Below are 19,194 nucleotides of genomic sequence, written 5' to 3'. Positions count from 1 at the left end.
GGATTTTTAACTCTACAGAATTTTTTTTTTATTTAATAGACAGCATGGACTTCATACATATCCATTATCAGTGCTTTGAAAACCAAACAACTTTAAAAGTTAGCAGCAGTTTCTGCAAGTACAAAAATACACATTTATTACATTACATATGGTAGTAAAATTTGTCAAGATATATACAAACTCAAAGCATTTTAGATAAAGCATCAGTCTAATATATTATAGATTGACAGAGTATAATAAAATGACATGTAGTCCGTCTTCCAATCATACAATATAATACTTTACAGCAATATTAACAAACTATTCACATTAAGTATTACAGGAGTATCTAAGGGAACACAAAGAATAGGAATGGTTATGGAAAACTTCAGTATCTATTTTCTTCTATGCTTCAAATTGGGGTGGATAATATTCTACCCACCCATATGAAAGGAAAAAGGATAGAGCTATTATTTTGTTAAGTGGAAAATGAGTTTCTTCCAGACACTCGAAGCCGTAATTACTTTTATTCACATCTTGCAGTTCCGACAGTAGTATGCCCTAAGGGTAAGGGGAGTGAATCCCTGTTGCCTTTATATATTATACCACAAAAGATGCATATGGACACTCAGGAGTCTAAATACAGGGGTGGCTGTTTATAAGGTAAAATCTACTTCACATCTGTGACTGAGATGGCCAGTGTCATGAAGGAGCTCTTTGGATACAGAGTTCTGAAAGTTAATTACAATGCTTAGGGCCAACAGGGCCATGTCCCATAGAGGTAGGTAGCACCTATAGCTAATACTGAAATGACCTCTACTTTATAGAAAACATTATTTTTTTTCCTATAACTGAAAAATGCAATTTTTAGGACAACAGGGAAAGAACATTTGACATGAAAGTTTCCTAGTAGCTAAGAAAAATAATTTGGCATCAGTTAATTTCTGGGAGAAAGGTCCATCTGATGGTGAACTAAAGAGGCCAAATGGATTCTGAGCAACTTCTTATAAATAAGTAGTTAAAACGAAGGAAGATGCACATCCATTCCTGATTCTATCCCTTTCTACTGGCTGGCAAGGCCTAATAATCCATGGAGATAATCCCAGGGATGTACTGGTATAATCTTTAAGGCAAGAGAGTGGAGAAGTATTCATGGATATGAGATAAACTAATGGGATATAAACCATGAATCATTTGGGACAAAAATGTGTAAAACTTCTGGAGATGAGAAAATCCAAAGCCAATGACTGTCTGAGAAGACCTCCTGCTTCTATGGTGGGTGTTCCATTCTATGACTGTTATAACCTGCCAACTTTAAAATTACTCTCTCAACTGCCAATGACAATCAGAAAAGGGATGATTTATCAGTAAATTTTTTTTTATGCTGGCTAATCTAAGAGGCAGGGCTCTAGAAAAACATTTTTCAGCAAAGAGAAGCCATGCTTTGATCACATGTTGGCAACAGCGTCCTATAACAAAGAAAGGACTGGTGTTGCAATCTTTCCCTCCACACTAGGATAGCGAATGCTGTAAGGAGGTCACTCTCTAACAAGACAAAGTGTAGTCCTGGAGAATGTTCCTAACACAGGCAACTTTGGAAAGGATACTGAAATGAGAAACCATTTCCTTCTTTCTCCTCACAGCTCTATGTCCTGGAGCCTTTGCAAAGCAGTGGAACACCAGTGAAAAAACAAATCAATGAACACAACCACCAAATAAAATATGGTACTCATGGCTCTTGAATCATTCTATTTATTCCATTCTAGCTCCATCGATGGGCTGATTCCTGGAATCTTCCTGTGAGGGCATGTGACTAGAGAATGTCACAGAAATGCCTACTGGCTTGGATTCAGGGAAACTTTTCACATGATTTCCCTCATTACTGGACATGCTTTCTTTTTTACTACTTTGATTAGTGGCATGTTTCTTGCTTAGTTATTAAAAACATTCTGTGGAATGTGGATGTTTCTCTGTACCCTCCCCCTCTTGCCACAGTCCTTATTCTTCACTTATGATATCCTGACCTCCTCAGGATACTAATCTCATGTAGGACATGTTTCCTCTACCCAGAATATGTTTTCTCTGGCCCTCTGCTAGTATCTCTAAAAAGACACGATAGGACCAATCCCATGCTCTATATAAGGAAAAGCCTCCCAAACAGGTGGTGAAATTTTTTAGTCTAAACTTTTTGCCAAATGGTCTCAATAGAGAGAATTCTTCTGTTGTCCTAAGTATTAGCAGTGATTATCCTTATGCTACCCATCCCATGTATTTATACAAAGGGGTCATAATAATCTTGTCTCTATGTCATTATTAGCAGTTTCTGTTCTTGCAGACATCAGATTCTTAGACTTGTTTCTGTTCTTGCACACATCACATCACATGTGGTTAAATGTCTTTGGCTAAATGTTGGTCCCCAGGATCAGAAACCATTGTAGGCCCCAAGTTTGGGCTGGATACATCATCCACAGACAAAGAGCTGGGGGAGGATCTTCTACAAGACAGAGAACCAGGAGAGCACTGCTCGTTATTCTCTTCATCCTTGTGTGACTTCACACAAAGCTTGAGTCCATCCTCCACGAGGCTGAATGGAGAGCTACAGTGTCTCTCTGAGTCCTGGCTGGGGTAAGAACTGTACCACTGGGCTGTTTGCACAGTTCCAAGCTCTTCAGGCGCCCTCTGAAGCATGTCTTTCTGTCTCTCTGGTAGTGGGCTGGCTTCTGAAATACCAGGAGCATGTGGAGGTTGCTCCGTGGGCCCTTTTAGAGAAATGACTTTCTTCTCCTCTGGTCTGCATACCCTTGTCTTCTTTTTGAGGGACCAGTTTTTCAAACTGGCCACACCATTTCTCAACCATGTGCTTGGGTGAAGAGTTACAGAATGTATTTGTGAATGCCATTCTACAGTATCCTTTTTCATATAAGCCAGGTGGCTGCTGGCCTGCCCTGATGAGGGACCAGGAGTTGCAGAAATGAGGCTAGAATTGCTAAAATCAGAAGAAAGCTCTTCCTGTTTTCTTTGAGCTTGAAAAGTGCAATCTATTGGAGAGGAAGTTTCAGTGGGGGTAAACACAGAGTGCTCAGAAATCTGAGAAAAAGCGCTGTCTTGGGAGCTCACCGATGAGCCAGATGGGGAAGTGCCTGGGGAGGACAAGCTGGAATAGCTAGTCCTTGGGCAGAGGTTTAATCTTGGGGGTAAACCCTTCTCAGGGTTCTGGTTTGTGCCACTACTCTTGCCCACCTCAATCCCCATGACCAAACTCTGATTAATGAGCTTTTGCCCCTCCATCTGCAATGACTTGTGCCGCTTGAGATAATCTTCCTCTCCATGAAAGAGACCAGCTTCATAGCTTGTTTTATGCTGTTTCTTTGAGTAAATTCCCCTGAGATAGGTCAGTTTGCAGTGCTGGTCATCCATGTTGGGCTCTGAGCAGCGCCGGTGCCTCCTTGAACCTTTGATGGCATCTGCTGCATGTGGTGGGGAGTATCCAGATGTATCTGCACCAAAAGGTTGGTTCCTGGGATGGTCCTGTGAGGACATGTGACTATAAGATGCCACAGAAATGGCCACCGGCTTGGATTTAGAAAAAAGTTTCATATGATTTCCTTCACCACCAGATAAACTTTTCTTCTTAACATTTTTATTAGTGGCATTTTTCTTGTTATCAGTGCCTGCGACTAAACTCTGTTTAAAATACGTCTTACCCTCTTCCTGGAGGGGTTGATTCTGCTTCAGATAATCTTCATCTTTTTGTGAGAGAATTGCATCACAGCTGGACTTGCGTAGCTTTTTCTGATAAAATTCCCTGAGATAGGAAAGCTTAGAATCTAAATAATCAATGCTGGGCTCTGAGCAGCGTCGGTGTCGCCTCAGGCTTTTGGGAACATCTGCTGCAGCTGTGGACAGGTAGCTGGGTGTGCTCATGCCAGACGGGGCCCTGGCATGATCTCGTAGTGGGACCTTTGTGTACACTACTGCAATGTTCACTGGCTTGGATTCAAGAGGCCTTTCCATTTGAATGTCTTCATCTTTAGAACGGTCCAAGTCAAAGTCGCTCAGGGTTAAAAGGCCTTCCACCTCAGGCTGGTCAAGGTCATAGTCACTGAGGGTTAATACAGAGTCCATGCTTCTGCTACCCTGACCAAGTTTCTTTACCAAGTCACTACAAGGAGCATCGACATCCTCATTTAGCTCATTTTCCAAGCTGTCATAGGAGGAGTCATTCAGTTGGAAGCAAGAGATATCTGTCAAAAAAGATCAAACCACAATTAACATTTTTACTTACCAAAAATACATTCTGCCTTACAAAAAAAAAATCTATGGTACTTAGTTTCATTTTCTTCTTATATGGATTGTTCAGATTCCTACTCTTAAGAAAGGATCTTTCAGTCTTCCCAGAATAAAAAGAATATGTTGGATTATACTGAATTTATCTCAGTTCCCGAAGAAATAGGCTTTCTTAATTAAGATCTCCTCAAGGCAATGAGGACATGTTGTTAGTACCAAGAAATGGTACAAAATACAAAGGAATGAATGTCAGGTATATGCAGGTTCATGCCTGTAGGTGAGCGCACATGGTTTGGTCTCAGAGAAACCATTTATTAACCAACATTCTTCAATGTTCACTACTTCATTTAATCTTCCCAACAACTATAAAAGTTAGACATTATGGCTATCCAGATTTATAGATGAAGATACTGACGTTTAGTGGCACAGAATAACTGGTCAAAGGTAACATAACTAGTAACTGGTGGTCTTGGAATTCATATTCTGGAAGGTTGAATGGTTTCAACCACCCCCCGCCGCCCCAGCCCCCCAGCGCTAGCTGTTCCTAAACTGTCCACAGCATGCTGAAGTGTCTCAGGGGCCACTTGGAGGAAGAATGGGGAGAAGACCAGGCCCACCTCTACCCCTTCAGGGACTTTCTACCATAGTTTCAGCCACAGCAATTCTACATACATGTTAGGGACCCTTGTAAAGGGTTATTTACAAAAAGGTTAGAAACATACCATATGATGCTTCTGAAGTTCTGGACCTCATTTTATAAATTTCTTAACCCAACCACAATGTTAATATGACCTGACCTACTAGTAGGTCATCCAAGGAAGAGCAGAAACCCTAGGCTCACTGACCGAAGTCAGAGGCTTCCTTTGTGGAGCTGCAGCAGGCCCCAGGACACTGTCCCAACATTTTCACAGACATATGTCTGTTTCTCACAAAAAAAAAAAACAATCCAGTTATTCACAATACCTGAGGCATTCTCTCTAGTATCACATCTCACTGAAACCTGTCCCAAGAGGGAAGTGATTTCTTCTCCAAATATCCTACAGCAATTTTCAATGAGAAATTGTATAAGCAAAGAAACCTGCACAAAAAAGGACAAAAACAAAGTGCTATTTTTCATATGACGTGCTTATAAATCAAATTTCATATAGAATCCTGAGAAAAATTCATGTCTGCTTTAAAAATATATAAAACAGTTCCCTCTAAAAAAACTACGCCACTTGCAAGAGTAGTTTGGATATAGAGATGAATTTTAATTGATGGACTAAAGTTCTTTGTGCCCTTAGCTCAATGTTAACGCTTTCATACTAATGCTCTATCTTTAAAATGAGGGTAACCGTGGTGTCTGGGTGGCTCATTTTGCTAAGCTTCCAACTCTTGATTTAGGCTCAGGTCATGATCTCAGGGTCGTGAGACTGAGCCTCACATTGGGCTCCTCACCCAGCATGGAGTCTGCTTGAGATTCTCTTTCTCTCTATGTCCCTCCCCCGCTCTCTCAATAAATAAATAAAATCTATTAAAAAAATGAAATAAAATTAGGGTAAAGTATTCTCTTTAGGGCATTTGGGGTAAGTAAACAAATAAACTTTCTTATTAAAATTCATGAAGTATCATTTAGATAAAGATTTATGAAATGTATTTCATATGGAAAGGCAGTTGTCTGTCATAAGCATGGGAAGTGGGCAGCATCCGCTGTGGGTTTCCTGTGAAGCAGTGAGACAGCTAGAGAGAAAACTTGCATTTGCCTCACTGGTTTCCACCTATGGGATTCTTTCCCTTGGGCTCCCTGGAGGAGCCTGCGGAAGAGGTAAAATGTTATGAGGGGGCTCTGGGCCTCCAATGGGTTGTGCTGGAAGCCTTCCTTAGTCTCATTACAATAGAAGTTGAGGTGGAGGAACAGGCAGTGTGTTGGAGCAATGGGAACTAACATCCCTAAGCCCCGTATTAACTACTAGGCACTGGAGGGGTGTGAGTTCAAGTAACTCCTGTGTGAACTAGGTATCATCACCACCTCTATTTTTGAGATGAGGAAACGGGATCAACAGAACTGATTTTATTTTAGACTGTGTGTCTGGAAGTGGCGGGGCTGAAGAATGAACCTTGGCTTGTCTAAATCCCAAGTCCTTTTTTTTAAAAAAATTAATCCTATCAACTTCTTTCTTATAACTCTAAGGTTTAAGTCAGTCATAGTGTTTTGCCTCAAGGTTAAAAAGAAGTAACCCAACTGCTATCATTGCTTTGCTCAAGAAATTACCTTTCCATAATCTACCAGGATAGGATAAAACACTCAGTACATTCAAATTTATAAGGAGGTGTATTTAAGTTATTTAAGAAAATGTCTTTCAGAATTAATACCCTGAATTTTAGGTTCAAAATGGGGACTCAGTCCCCCAGGGTATAAAAATGAAAAACTTCATTACCTTTTTTGTAAATTCATTTTCTAGTTCTGGGCTGGAGGAAGTAGGAGGCCAAAGAATGCTTGGAGCAATACACACCGCTAGATTAAATGCAGTCATCTGATTGGATGAGGAACGCTGCTCAATGTTGTGTAATAGCCCGAAAAGATACCTTAGCAGAACAACATTGGCTCTCGGAAGCTGGTCTAATAGCCTGAAGACAGAAAAATGCACTCTTTAAGAAAGACATTTCATAAAAACCTTGTGTAGATAGGCAACCCTTGTTTTGCAACCATGCAAAGCAAGGACTCAGTCCAGATATGCAAGTTTTAGTTAACATGGTACATGCAAAGCAGGGACTCCCTGTACAGAAAGAATAAAATATGTACTGGGGATTTAATGATTTATTTTGTACACTGTCTTCACAATCCAATGAGGATGTAAAAGAATGCAGAAAAATGGCTTGTAAAAAAAATGCCGCCTGAAATATTGACTTGAAATTAGTGCAATGTGTTTTTACTTAGGCAAATCTTGTAACATTTCAGAATATTCTCAACCAAGACCCCTAAAAAAGCTTTTTTGATGAAATTAAATAACAATTAAATTTTAGTGGTTCTTTATTTCCAAGTAGCAACACAGGAATTCTGTCTCTTGGTGAGAACCCAAACTTTAACTATTAAGACTATAAGGTCCATTCTGAGAGCTTACTTTCTGCTCTACCAGCTTCCAAGGTCAATTTTGTCCCAAATTTCTTTTCCTCACTGGTATTACTTTCCTACTTACTTACCTATAAGTCCAGCTTATAATAGTACATTTCCTACTGTTCCTATTTTGTAATTGATAAAGGATTTTAAAATTAGTCATTGAAAATTATATTGACTACCATCCAGAAAAAAGATATATATGTTTATATTCATGGTTGTTTCTTTTCAATGAGAGTCTACAACCTGGGAGGGAAAATAAGGTATTCTGACTCTTGCTGCATAAATAGCCCAGAGGCATTTCATCAGTGTGATGGGCTGACAATGAGTGTAGTTTTGTAAGGACAAGTTATAAAAGATATTGAAATCACCAAGACATTACTGAGTGTATTCTATGGAAAGTAAGGTGCTGGCTACTCTTCTGTGTTATCTGTAAGTAACTTATGGAAAGTAAGGAGCATACTCTTCTGTGTTATCTGATTCTATAGGGGCCCTATGACTTTGAGTTATTTTACAACTCTCTAAATTGTAGATTACTGATAGCACTATGCCTAACACCTGTCCATAGACTTTAAAATTCTGTCTGGTGGAGAGATACAGAATTTATTTGCTCCTCTTTCATGCTCCAGCAGAAAAAGCCAGTTTTGTATCTATATATAAATTCATTTCAGCATTTGATTCAACTATGTAAGTTGTGGTAGTTTGAAATCTCCTTTGAACTAGAGTAAACTCTAACCGGTTCTCTAAAGATTTAAGTAAAAATTTTCACATGTGTTCATTTTATATTTGTATGAGTCTTAATCTTTTAATTTTTTTAAATCATCCTTTAACAAGTTTGTATGATACACAGTTTTACACAATGAGCAACAAAGCAGAGAAGCTTTGTTCTTTATCTCTGAATGGCTTCCACCAAACCATAATGGAAGCATAGATAGCATTTCTGGTATCTTCAACAGTTGTACATGTTCTACTGATAAAAGATGTCTATCAATAGCAGTGTATAAATAATAATTCATATCTGGAAGTTTTCAAGAAAAAAAAGGTACTAAATAAGCATATATAAATAAGTGATATTAGGATTCTTGGGTTTTCACAGAACTGGGAGTGTTACCTTTTGTTAATGGACACTTCTTTCCAATTCTCTTATAATGCAGGAAACAGTCAGGAATATGGGCAGTAAATTCTGCTAGCAACCTCCCTTTGCATGAAAATAGACAATGCGTTTTTTGTGATAAGACCGAGACTTTGCAATTCCCTTTTTTCTTGACACGTTTCAATAGTTAACTGCCTCACTGCGGTGCCCCCACAACACCTTCCTCCATGGCTCTTTACTAGTACTGGTTGTGCTACACTCGAATTCTTGGTTTATCTATCTACTCTATTAAGGGAGTGAGTTCCTTGAGGGAAGGGAATTGCCTGTGTATGATTACAGCTGCTGAATGAGATATATAAGGAGTTGTCTGGTTAGCTAATTATTTACCAAAATTAAGATCATAAATTGTAGATTGAGTCTACAGTATTATTAGTTTATTATTATTATATAATAACATTATTATATATTATTATTATATATTATATTTATTATTATTATTATTATTATTATTATTATGTTTCCGCTCCTAGAGAGTCAGATCTACAGGAGGTATACAATGGTCAAGTATCCCATGTTAATAAGATTAAGTAAAAACAATAATAACAATGATAACAGCTAGCATAAATCTATTTTTAAACTAGTCCTCATGGATGACTTTGATCGTCATTACTTGAATCGACAAGCTTAGAAAATACTTTTTTAAAAGTATTTTTGAGACATGACTAAATTAGAGTAATTACCTTTGAATCGTATTTATTCTCTCTTCATCATTTCCTTGATCCATGACACAGACCCACTGATCATAGAGATCTGATGAAAAAATACTTCCTGGAATATTTCGTAGAAAATCCTTACACAGAAGGAAAATAAATATTTTGTCATTATTCTCATGCTAAATATGCACTGGGAAAATCAAAAGGCAAACATTTCGTTGAAAAGTTAAGTCCTCCCTTTTTGGAGTACACGGAGCTTTGTGCCAACTCTCCATTGTCGCATACACATAGAGACACAGGCTTTGATTTTTTTTCTAACAAAAACCAGAGGAAAATTGGAATCTGGACTATAGTGAGCAAGATAAGGACAACGTGCTTGGGTTGGAATCTCATTTGTGTACATTTTAGCCAAGTAGTACAACATGGCAGGGTCTGGCAAACCAACTTAAAGTCCTTTTCTCCCCAGCTCTCAAATCACCAGTTCAAATAAATGTACTCAGACATCTGTGAAGTGGGTAATATGGTAGTCAGTCATCTGATCATTCTACACATACTTGTGCATACGTGCTATGTACTGTTTGAGGGGTGAGGGATGGAGAACTGTGTAAAACAAAGTCCTTGTTATTTTGGAACTTTACATTCCAAAATAATGTGGCATTGGTCAACAACTCCATGCACAGGTAGAGTTTCTCCTGGCATTCCCCTCATATATTTGGGGATGGGGGAGAAAGAATTCCAGGCTATGTATGGCTGGGCTCTGGAGCCTGGGAGAGCACCCACATGCCTGATGGACACTCAACAACACGTCCCAGGTACATTACCCTCTCTGGCCTCTGAGACCCCAGTCTGCTGAGACTGCTGATGGGGCTGAGTGTGGTGAAACCAGGCTATATAACAAATAGGATATGATCAAGGGTATTTGTTGTTTGACTTGTTTATAAAAAGCTTAAAAATAAATTAAATTTGGTCCTGGTCCTATATTCATTTCTGTTCTAGGCCAACTCTCTCTGTTGCTTTTGGCATCGTATTAAAAAGACCAGGCTTGCAGAGTCTGATCTCCACCTCAGTAAACATTATGCAGAAAAAACTCAATTTTGTGTCTAAGCACTGTACCCATGGTCTAGCAAGTTCCTGCTTACAACATGGAGACGGGTCAAAGTCTGTAATTGAGTAGTTTTAACTCTTGCTAGAAAACCAAGTCAGCAACTTTACCTATGTGCCTTATAAAAGGCAATACATAACATGTTTCTCTTGTGTCATTTTTGTATTACTAATAGGGAAGCTGTGGCATCTAATTGTTACACTAATCTAGCTAGCTGTGGCATCTAATTGTTACATCTAATTGTTACACAAGATGCTGATGAGGTATGCATCTTCCCTCTGAGAAGGATGAGCTCTTCCAGGTCAGGGACAGACCTACTACCTTCTTTGTAGACCTCAATGCCACACATGGTCCTAGACACAGCAGAGGTTATTACTGAACTCTTGCTATCGTTCACATGGCCACATATTGATAAGGAACAAGGGAAGGCCAACTAACATAACTGAGATTCTAAGATAATTTAAGACTCCTCTTTGTAGTCATGTCACCTATTATCATATATTTTTTTAGAGCAGTTAACAAGTAAGAAGAGATCACTTCAAAGTCTTTCTCTGTTCTATTATATCTTCTGTACAAATGTACCTGGATTCTTTAATTCAAATGTGTCATCACAAAAGTCATCTCCTTTTGGGTAAAGCTATTGAATTTTCATAATTCCAAACTAATTTTAGTTACTGCACCTACTTTAAAAGTCAGATTTAGAAGAGGCAAAATTTGTTATTTCAAAGTGGGGCAGTGACAATAGTTCCCTTCTTAAATCTCAGTGGAAAACATACTTATGATCTGTCTTGAAGAAAAACATCATTAAATCTTAAACCTACACTTGAAAGATAATAACTCGTAACATCTCAATGAACTCTCCACAGCTGGAATAACAAGTTACGAAATACAACCACCATCACAGCTGAGAAAGGATGTGAGAGCTGGTTCTGAATTACAATCACCAGCTCACAGTACTCAACTGACAGTCTCCTCCCCTCCCAGAGCAGAGACCAGGTCCTCAGCAGGACTCTCAAATTAATTTACAGGATTAAAAATGAACTTTTCCTCAAAGGTCCAATGGATCAAAGTCAAAGTGTCTCAAGTAATTTTCTTCTCATTACAGTTTAAAGAGTTAAGCTTGTATTTTATTTATTCATTCGTTCATTCATTCATTCATTCTTCATTCATTCATTCATTCATGATAGACACAGAGAGAGAGATAGAGACACAGGCCGAGGGAGAAGCAGGCTCCATGCAGGGAGCCCGATGTGGGACTTGATTCCGGGTCTCCAGGATCACGCCCTGGGCCGAAGACAGGCACTTAAACCACTGAGCCATTCAGGCTGCCCAAGTTAAGCTTGTATTTAAGCAAAACCAGCATAAGTAAAAAATTAAAGGAAAACTTAAGTACCACTTCTAGATAGTCTTAAACACAAAAAAACAAAACAAACCAAAAGCTCAAAAACTTTTGGCAGAAAGTATCTTCTTTCCTGCAACCACTTGGAAGAAATGAGAGTAACACACCGTTACATGATTACAAAATTTCAATTACTTGGAACCCATTTACCCAGATTTTTCAATCATTTGTCTTTTACTTATTTGTATTTTTGTACCAGTGATATTTCTGCAATCTGAAATATAATTTGACTCCTCTAAGTCCCATATTTCTTGATAATAGCCTCAAAAATTTAATACAGAATTTTAAGTGTGGTTCTGTGAAGAATAGCATAGTAAGAACATTTTCTAAAATGTAAGCTTTAACTTTTTAAATTAAGAGATGGGAGAAAGCCTAAATATATGAAGAAAAAAAGAAAAATTCATTGTGCTTATATAGCCCACACATATATCTGGCTAGGCATACCATGCATATCTTTACTATATTTCAAGATGGAAGAGTAGTCACAAACCCTGTGCAAAATCGATTAGATAACCCTAACTCCGCTCTCCATTTCTGTGAGTGATACTTTACTGTAAAAGTCTACAGCAGGGGTTAAGAGCAGAGGTGGCTCATTTGCCAGGAAACATTTGATTATTCTTCAAGTCATGGAGTAAGATTCTGTAGGCAGCTGACCAGGAGGAGGGACATGGAAGGGTTGTCTTCACCACGTTTTCCTCCACTCCTGGCTCAGGTGGATCCCACCTGGGCTGGGAGATGGGAGCCTGAGTCAGGTCTACAGAAGCTATGGCTGCGGTTGAAGTCTCTGCTAGAAGCTGGTTCTGACTTTAGGTTTTCAAAACACGGGAGGCATTTTCAAGAATGTGGGGAGGAAAACATTTCAGAAGAGCTGTAACTCAACTATGGATGGGGTAAAGGGTAAGAACCACAAAAAATGCCAAATGTGGTCAGGGTTTTATAAAAGACCCAGATGCTGGAGTCATTCCTATTTTGCTTTTACTTTAAAAAGGCACTGGGGTGCAGGGGAAGGCATGAGGATTGTACAAGGGAATGGAATTTTCAGTGGTCTCGGTTAGCAAGTTTTTGTTTTAGTCGTTAGGCAAATGTTTATTATGGTAAATTCTGTTTCAAAGTTGGATACAAGTTTATTCTTGAAAATCTGCCTTTATTAGGAAGGTAATGAGACTGTGAAGAAGACATCATAATCAGGATGTTTATTTTGGTAAATATGCTGTGTGTGTTTTCTTTTTATTTTTTTTTTTTTTTTTTTTTTTTTTTTTTTTTTTTTTTTTTTTTTTTTTTTTCTTTTTTTAAGGAGATATTTTTTATATGGGGTGGCAGAGTGAAGATGAAAAAATTTAAAAAGCATATCTGACATGCCATATCTCTGGCAGAGGCTTTTAAAGGCCAATGTTGGCTTTGTGAAGTGGGTTTTGTTGTTGTTTGTTTGTTTTTAACACTTTTTAGATTCTAAATCTATTAGGGTTCTTTGCAGCTGGGAAAAATGTTGTAATGAGAGAAACCAGTTGTCTTCTTCTAGAGCTACACTGTGGGAGTAGATGGAGGGAGAACCTTTCCTACCTTGAAGACAGATGCTATCACAAAAACAGATTCACAGTCTAGATGTACTTCAACTCCAGAATTCAGTTTCTCTTTTAGCTCTCTGCAGGATTTCACATTGGCCGATTGTCTGAAGATCCCTTTTGTGAGGGGTCCTTTTTGATTAAGAAAGAAAAGCATATCCTATAAGGAAGCAAAGGAAAAAACCAAAGTGGCACTTCACCCATACAAGCAGGGGAACACATACTCACCCTCTCTGACTGCCAGAGGTTAGGGCGTCCCTGGGAAAACACGGAAGGAGGGGCTACTAGAAGTTCTAAGCCAGTTTATGTTCTGGTGTCTCTAAATCTCTCTCCCCTTCTCATTTTTCCTAAATTCAACATCTAAACATTTCATTTAATGAAACTGTCTTTTGTTCAATGAACAGCCACTATAAAATCAACTTTCTCTGACTGCTTCAAACTCCCTGCAAACTTGTCTCCCTTCTTCCATTACTCCTCTTTTCCTATTATTCTCTTATTCAGACTCTTTCCCCCAAATATGGAAATACTCTTGCTGGACTCATTCTTCACTTGGCTCGTTTTTTTTTTTTTTTTTTTTTTTTTATATATGACTCCATACCTCATTCTACTTTCTGTATTTTTACTCCATTCTTTTAAAATCAGGCTAAAAAAAAAATCACCTCTTCAGGAAGCTTTCTCCACTCTACTGCATTGTGATCAATCTTTCATTTTGCTTTCTTTCTAGCAAAGAAATGTCCTCTGCTTGTGGTGTTTGGAAGAAGAATGGGTGTTGGAGACAAGCAACTCACGGCATCTGAAACCTAGTAATGGCGCATATTTACTCTGTGCATTTCTGGTAAACTGAAGCTTTTTAAGTTTGTAAAGTAGGGGGAAACCCGGGTGGCTCAGTGGTTTAACGCTGCCTTCAGCCCAGGGCCTGATCCTGGACACCCGGGATCGAGTCCCACGTCGGGCTCCCTGCATGGAGCCTGCTTCTCCCTCTGCCTCTCTCTCTGTCTCTCATGAATAAATAAACAAAATCTTTAAAAAAAAAAAAAAAGGTTGTAATGTAGGGATAATGATAATGATAATAAATGCTCAATCTGCTGTGCAGGGTGGGCAATAAAGGGGCAAGGCTCACGTGTGGCATGTATAAGTGCATGATACAGGATAAAGAACTGTACATCTAGTACGGTGCTTGTAGAATACGGGACACTCAATAAATGTCACTTGCCAGTGATTATTTAATATATCAAAGAGACAGTACAAACTCAGTGGTTTCATCTGGCTCATTCTATTCATGAAAGGTAACTAAATGCTGGAGGATATACATGTGTAAACACTTGAAATGTAAGTAAGACACACATTGGATTTTTAAAAAGTAAAAGAATGAGTAGTTTCTGCTTCTAAAGTGTTTAAAGGAGGCTTCCAGAACAATGCAGAGTTTCAGAAAGGCCATGTGAGAAATGTGAAAGATCAAAGGACTCTGGTGTAGACTCTGCCTACAGAGTAAACTCTAATTTATCTGAGCAGGCTGATATGGCTTCTTCCCAAAACCACCAGCCCTACACCATCTCTCCCCATTATGTTTCCCTTAGGATTCTGCAATAGCCTAATCAGATTTTTATTCCCTGAAGTAATAATAATATTCTCAGCCAAAGCTGAAACCGTGTTCTATAATTGTTCCATTTAAGAACAGATTTCCCTCCCAGGGTTCTCCTTTCCCATTGCTGTCACAGGCCAAAATGAGACTCACCAAGACATGTTTGGGCAGATTGTCATTTTCACAAATATTTGGCAGAGAGACTCCAAAGAGCTGTCCCGGCATAGGAGATGTTGGTGACACAGGCAAGTTATCCAGGTGAGTGCTAGAACCCCGCCAGAAAGCCCAATTTATGATAGATCTTCTCCTCTTAAATGTCTTCTGGCCTGAATCTAAGGAAGAAGTGAGATTATTAGGAAAACTATTTTAATTCACTTCGTCTTATTTTTACAATTTTCAATTTATATAATGTTCGTTACTATGGCTGAAAAAGAAAAATGCTTATAGATGTCCTTTGTTACTGACAATTCAAACTAGGAAGTTTCACTGTAATATTTTATAAATTAAGGAAAAAAAATCAAATGTTTGGGTTATTCTCCATCCCAGTTTTGGAACATCACTGGTTGGTTTATTTGATTTTTGGCACTGAATTTTCAAAGGCAAAGAAAAGGCTCTCTTTACTGAACTGTAACAGCTTAAAGCAAAAGATGTTTCATACTAACACCTATATTATCCCATTTTAAAATGAGAGTAGGCATACAAAGAAGTTGAAGATTAAATCAGACCACAATTAAATGGTGAGGAAAGGAAGGGTGGAGGGAGAAGGAAAGGAGAAAGGGAAGAGGAGGATGAGGAGGAGGAAGGAAAAAACCCAAGAGTTGTCTTAAGATGTTCTCTAGAAACAAATAATGCTTTATTAACTTGATGTACCTCTCTACTGCTAAAAACAAAGGCAGGAAGCTAATGTTCTACATTCCCCTCCTCCTTTCTTTCCAACTGCAAAGACCTTTTTTAGGTATCTTTTTAGTTCCTAACTTTAAAAAGCATATTCAAGGCAGCATGGATGGGTGCAAATGTGAGTGAGACTCGTCCTTGCCATGATGAACTTTACAATCTAATGGGAGAACAGGTCTGGTGGTGATGGGAAAAGAAGCAAGTGTATTAATAAATAAAATATCATAAGGGAAGGGCAGAGCACCAAAGGCATTCAGAAGAATGGTAAAGCACATCTACCCACACTAAGAGGGAGGGAGTAATCCTGGAGGCATTTGCATTTGATTTGGATTCTGAATGAACAAAATTTCAACAGAGCACCTGGCATCGTGGTTCACACCTTGTAATTACTCAATAAATCATTCTCAGGCAGTAAGTGAACTGAAGAGAGATTCAGATGGAAAGGGACAGCGTGAACAAAATAGGCAGAAAAAGGTCGACAGTGAATCATGATTTTGTGAGATCACACTGCTAAAAGCATTTTTTGTCATCTGTAGCTAATTTTAACATGAAAGTTGATGGATTTGCACAGGATTTGATTCTTAAAAAAGACAGCTCTATGTTTCCTTGGACCTGTCCACTGACGTCCCCCAGTTCCAAGAACATACATACAGAAAACAAACTCTAGACGAAATGTAAAAATACAAAAGCCTAAAGGCACCAAAGAGTAAAGAGAAGAAGGTGGGTACAGGAGGTAAAAGGTTCGGTACTTGCAAGGGGGAATGGCATGGTATAGGGCAAGTGTCCCATTTTTACAGTTTCCTGTTCTTACAGCTTTTAGCCTGAGGGTGGGCTCCAGGGTGGTAGGGCCACTAAAATCTGGAGGAACCTGCACTCTCGCTGTCTTGAAGAACTACAGAAGGGACACAGATACACCCACAGCAGCTAAAAAGAATGTGTGTGGCATCCCAGAAAGGAAAAAAAAATGAATAGTGGGAGCCCCAAATATCGTGTATAAATTTTGCCCGAATCTCTGGCTGGCCCAGCAGGCACACACAACATGTGAGATTGATTCAAAATGGCTTGAGATTAAGACCAACAGAATGGAGATTTGAGGCTGTGGTGCCTTCAGGTGCCCACATAAGATCTGCCACTATTTTCTCCAGTGAGAGCACATACGAATAGTCATCAAACTCTGTCGTGTGGCCCTGAGAGCCAAGCCAGCACAGGTGATGTTCAGCTGGTGAACACTCCCTAACAACGGGATGCTGAAGAGGTTATCTTTTCAGAGTGGGAATGGCCACACATGTCAAATGCTAATTTCAAATAAGAGTTTTATATAAATGTTTTATATTGTTTAGCTCTAATGTCCCTTAGCATTTTATTTCCTCAGAATAGCCAACTTAAAACAAATACTACAAAAACCAAGTTGTGAGGAGACTGTCAAATAAGTAACATCTAATCAAATGGCCTTCAGACCTTCATCCACCTTTAGCTTCCTTAGAGTACAGTAAGTGCATCATCAGTTCCTTACTTCTTGGTGTAAAAGTCTGCAGCTCTGGAGTCAGGAGCCCAGTTAGACTCCTGGTTCAGATATTTATTTGGGCAAGTTACTTAATGCCAATTTTAAAGACATTATAAGAATATGATCTATACCTTAAAGACTTATTAAGAGGATTAAGTAGGATAATGTACATTAAAATACTACTTTGCAAGGGTATGGGTCACAGCAGTCTTCATTAAAACTGCCAAGACACCAATCTCCTCTCCACAGAGTGTGTCCTCAAATCCGTTCTCCATTTAGTGAAACACTCTTGGGAATTGTGTGGACAGAAAGGAATACCAGACTCTGCTTAATTAAAGCACTTCCTGCCCTGACATTCCCAAACTTAACCATTTTAAAAAACAGAGAAGGAAACAAAACCCATTCTTAAACCCAGAAGGGAGGTTCCTGTGTTTACCAATGTCAATCTGCAAATGTTTATTTAATACGTATGTTAAGCAGCTGTGCTCAGTCTAGTTTCCTTACATTTAACCTGGTTTCTTTATTTCTAAAACTATCAGATTTATTTGACTTTTTAGCTTTCAAACACTCCTTAGGAAAAATGCTTCATCATAAAGTTATATACCCAGCTATCCTATGAGTGTTGACAGAGGATAAAGTAGAAAATGGAGTCCTGTACTTCATTATAAATACTTTCAGCTGCAGCCATGCCTTTTGTTATGGACAAAATTCAAGTTTAGAGTTCATGTTCACTCTGGGACCAAGAGAAAAAAAATTTCATTAAAGTTTATTTTCTTGCAGAGCTTGCAATGCATAGCTCGTACTTTCTAAATGTCAAAGGTTGATGAAAAAACATGCTATTGTTTTTATAAAAACATAAAAAATATAAGGGATATGTAATTGTAGAGCAAACTAAATTTTTATAAATCAAACTTTACTAAACAATCCTGGAAAGATTCAAGTTAGTGTTTCTTCATGCTTAAATTAGGGATCTGAATACTAAGAGTTACAATTCTCAAAAGTTTGTGCTTATCAATTATTATGGAAAAAATAATTTAAAAAACCTAATTAGAAATTCTAGAAAGATGGAACTTAGCATCAGGAGAATACAAATCAAAACCACAATGAGATACTACCTCACACCAGCCAGAATGCCTAAAATTAACAAGTCAGGAAACAACAAATGTTGGTAAGGATGTGGAGAAAGGGGAACCCTCTTGCACTGCTGTTGGGAATGCAAGCTGATACAGCCACTATGGAAAACTGTGGAGGTTCCTCAAAAGGCTAAAAATAGAGGTACCCAGCACTGCACTATAGTTATTTATCCCAAAGACACAAATGTAGTGATCTGAAGGGGCACCTGTACCCCAATGTTTATACAGCAATGTCCACAACAGCCAAACTGTGGAAGGAGCTGAGATGTCCATCGACAGATGAATGGATAAAGAAGATGTGGTATATATATACAATGGAAGATTACTTGGCAATCAGAAAGGATGAATACCTACCATTTATGTTAACATAGATGAACTGGAGGGTATTGTGCTGGGCAAAGTCAGTCAGTCAGGGAAAGACAATGATCATATGGTTTCACTCACAGGAGGAAAATACAAAACAATGCAGAGGACCATATGGGAAGGGAGGGAAAAATCAATGGGAAGCAATCAGGACAAACCATGAGTAACTCTTAATCAAAGGAAACAAACTGAGGGTCCTTAGAGGGGAAGGGGGTAATTGGATGGAGGGCACTGGGTGTTATAGGCAATTGATGATTAACTGAACTCTACATCTGAATCTAATGATGTACTATATATTGGCTAACTGATTTTAAACTAAAAAAAAAAAAATTCTAGCAGGATGGAAACGTAGGAAGATCCTGAACTCACTTCCTTTCATGGATGCACCTAGTCTACAGCTAGATATGGAAACACGTCCTCTAAAAACCCCTAAAAACTGGTGGAGCAACACCTTCATACTGGGCAAGTGAGAAGGAAACCACATCAAAG

The 19,194-nt window shown here is 38.6% G+C and overlaps 1 protein-coding gene across 1 annotated transcript in view; it reads right to left on the bottom strand.

Annotated features, from left to right (window-relative positions):
• ARHGAP20 (Rho GTPase activating protein 20) overlaps positions 1 to 19,194 on the bottom strand; it is a 140,383-nt gene continuing 121,189 nt past the window's right edge. The window contains exons 10-15 of the mRNA XM_038538797.1: positions 14,965 to 15,143; positions 13,228 to 13,389; positions 9,194 to 9,303; positions 6,684 to 6,873; positions 5,230 to 5,344; positions 1 to 4,223 (exon numbers count right to left, since the gene is read on the bottom strand). Coding sequence (XP_038394725.1) covers positions 2,368 to 4,223; positions 5,230 to 5,344; positions 6,684 to 6,873; positions 9,194 to 9,303; positions 13,228 to 13,389; positions 14,965 to 15,143 — 2,612 coding nt within the window. The 3' untranslated portion in view covers positions 1 to 2,367. The remainder of the gene's footprint in view (positions 4,224 to 5,229; positions 5,345 to 6,683; positions 6,874 to 9,193; positions 9,304 to 13,227; positions 13,390 to 14,964; positions 15,144 to 19,194) is intronic.

This window comes from Canis lupus, chromosome 5 (assembly GCF_011100685.1).
Source record: "Canis lupus familiaris isolate Mischka breed German Shepherd chromosome 5, alternate assembly UU_Cfam_GSD_1.0, whole genome shotgun sequence".
NCBI classification, from domain to species: Eukaryota; Metazoa; Chordata; class Mammalia; order Carnivora; family Canidae; genus Canis; species Canis lupus.
This window is presented reverse-complemented; position numbering and strand designations above follow the sequence as displayed.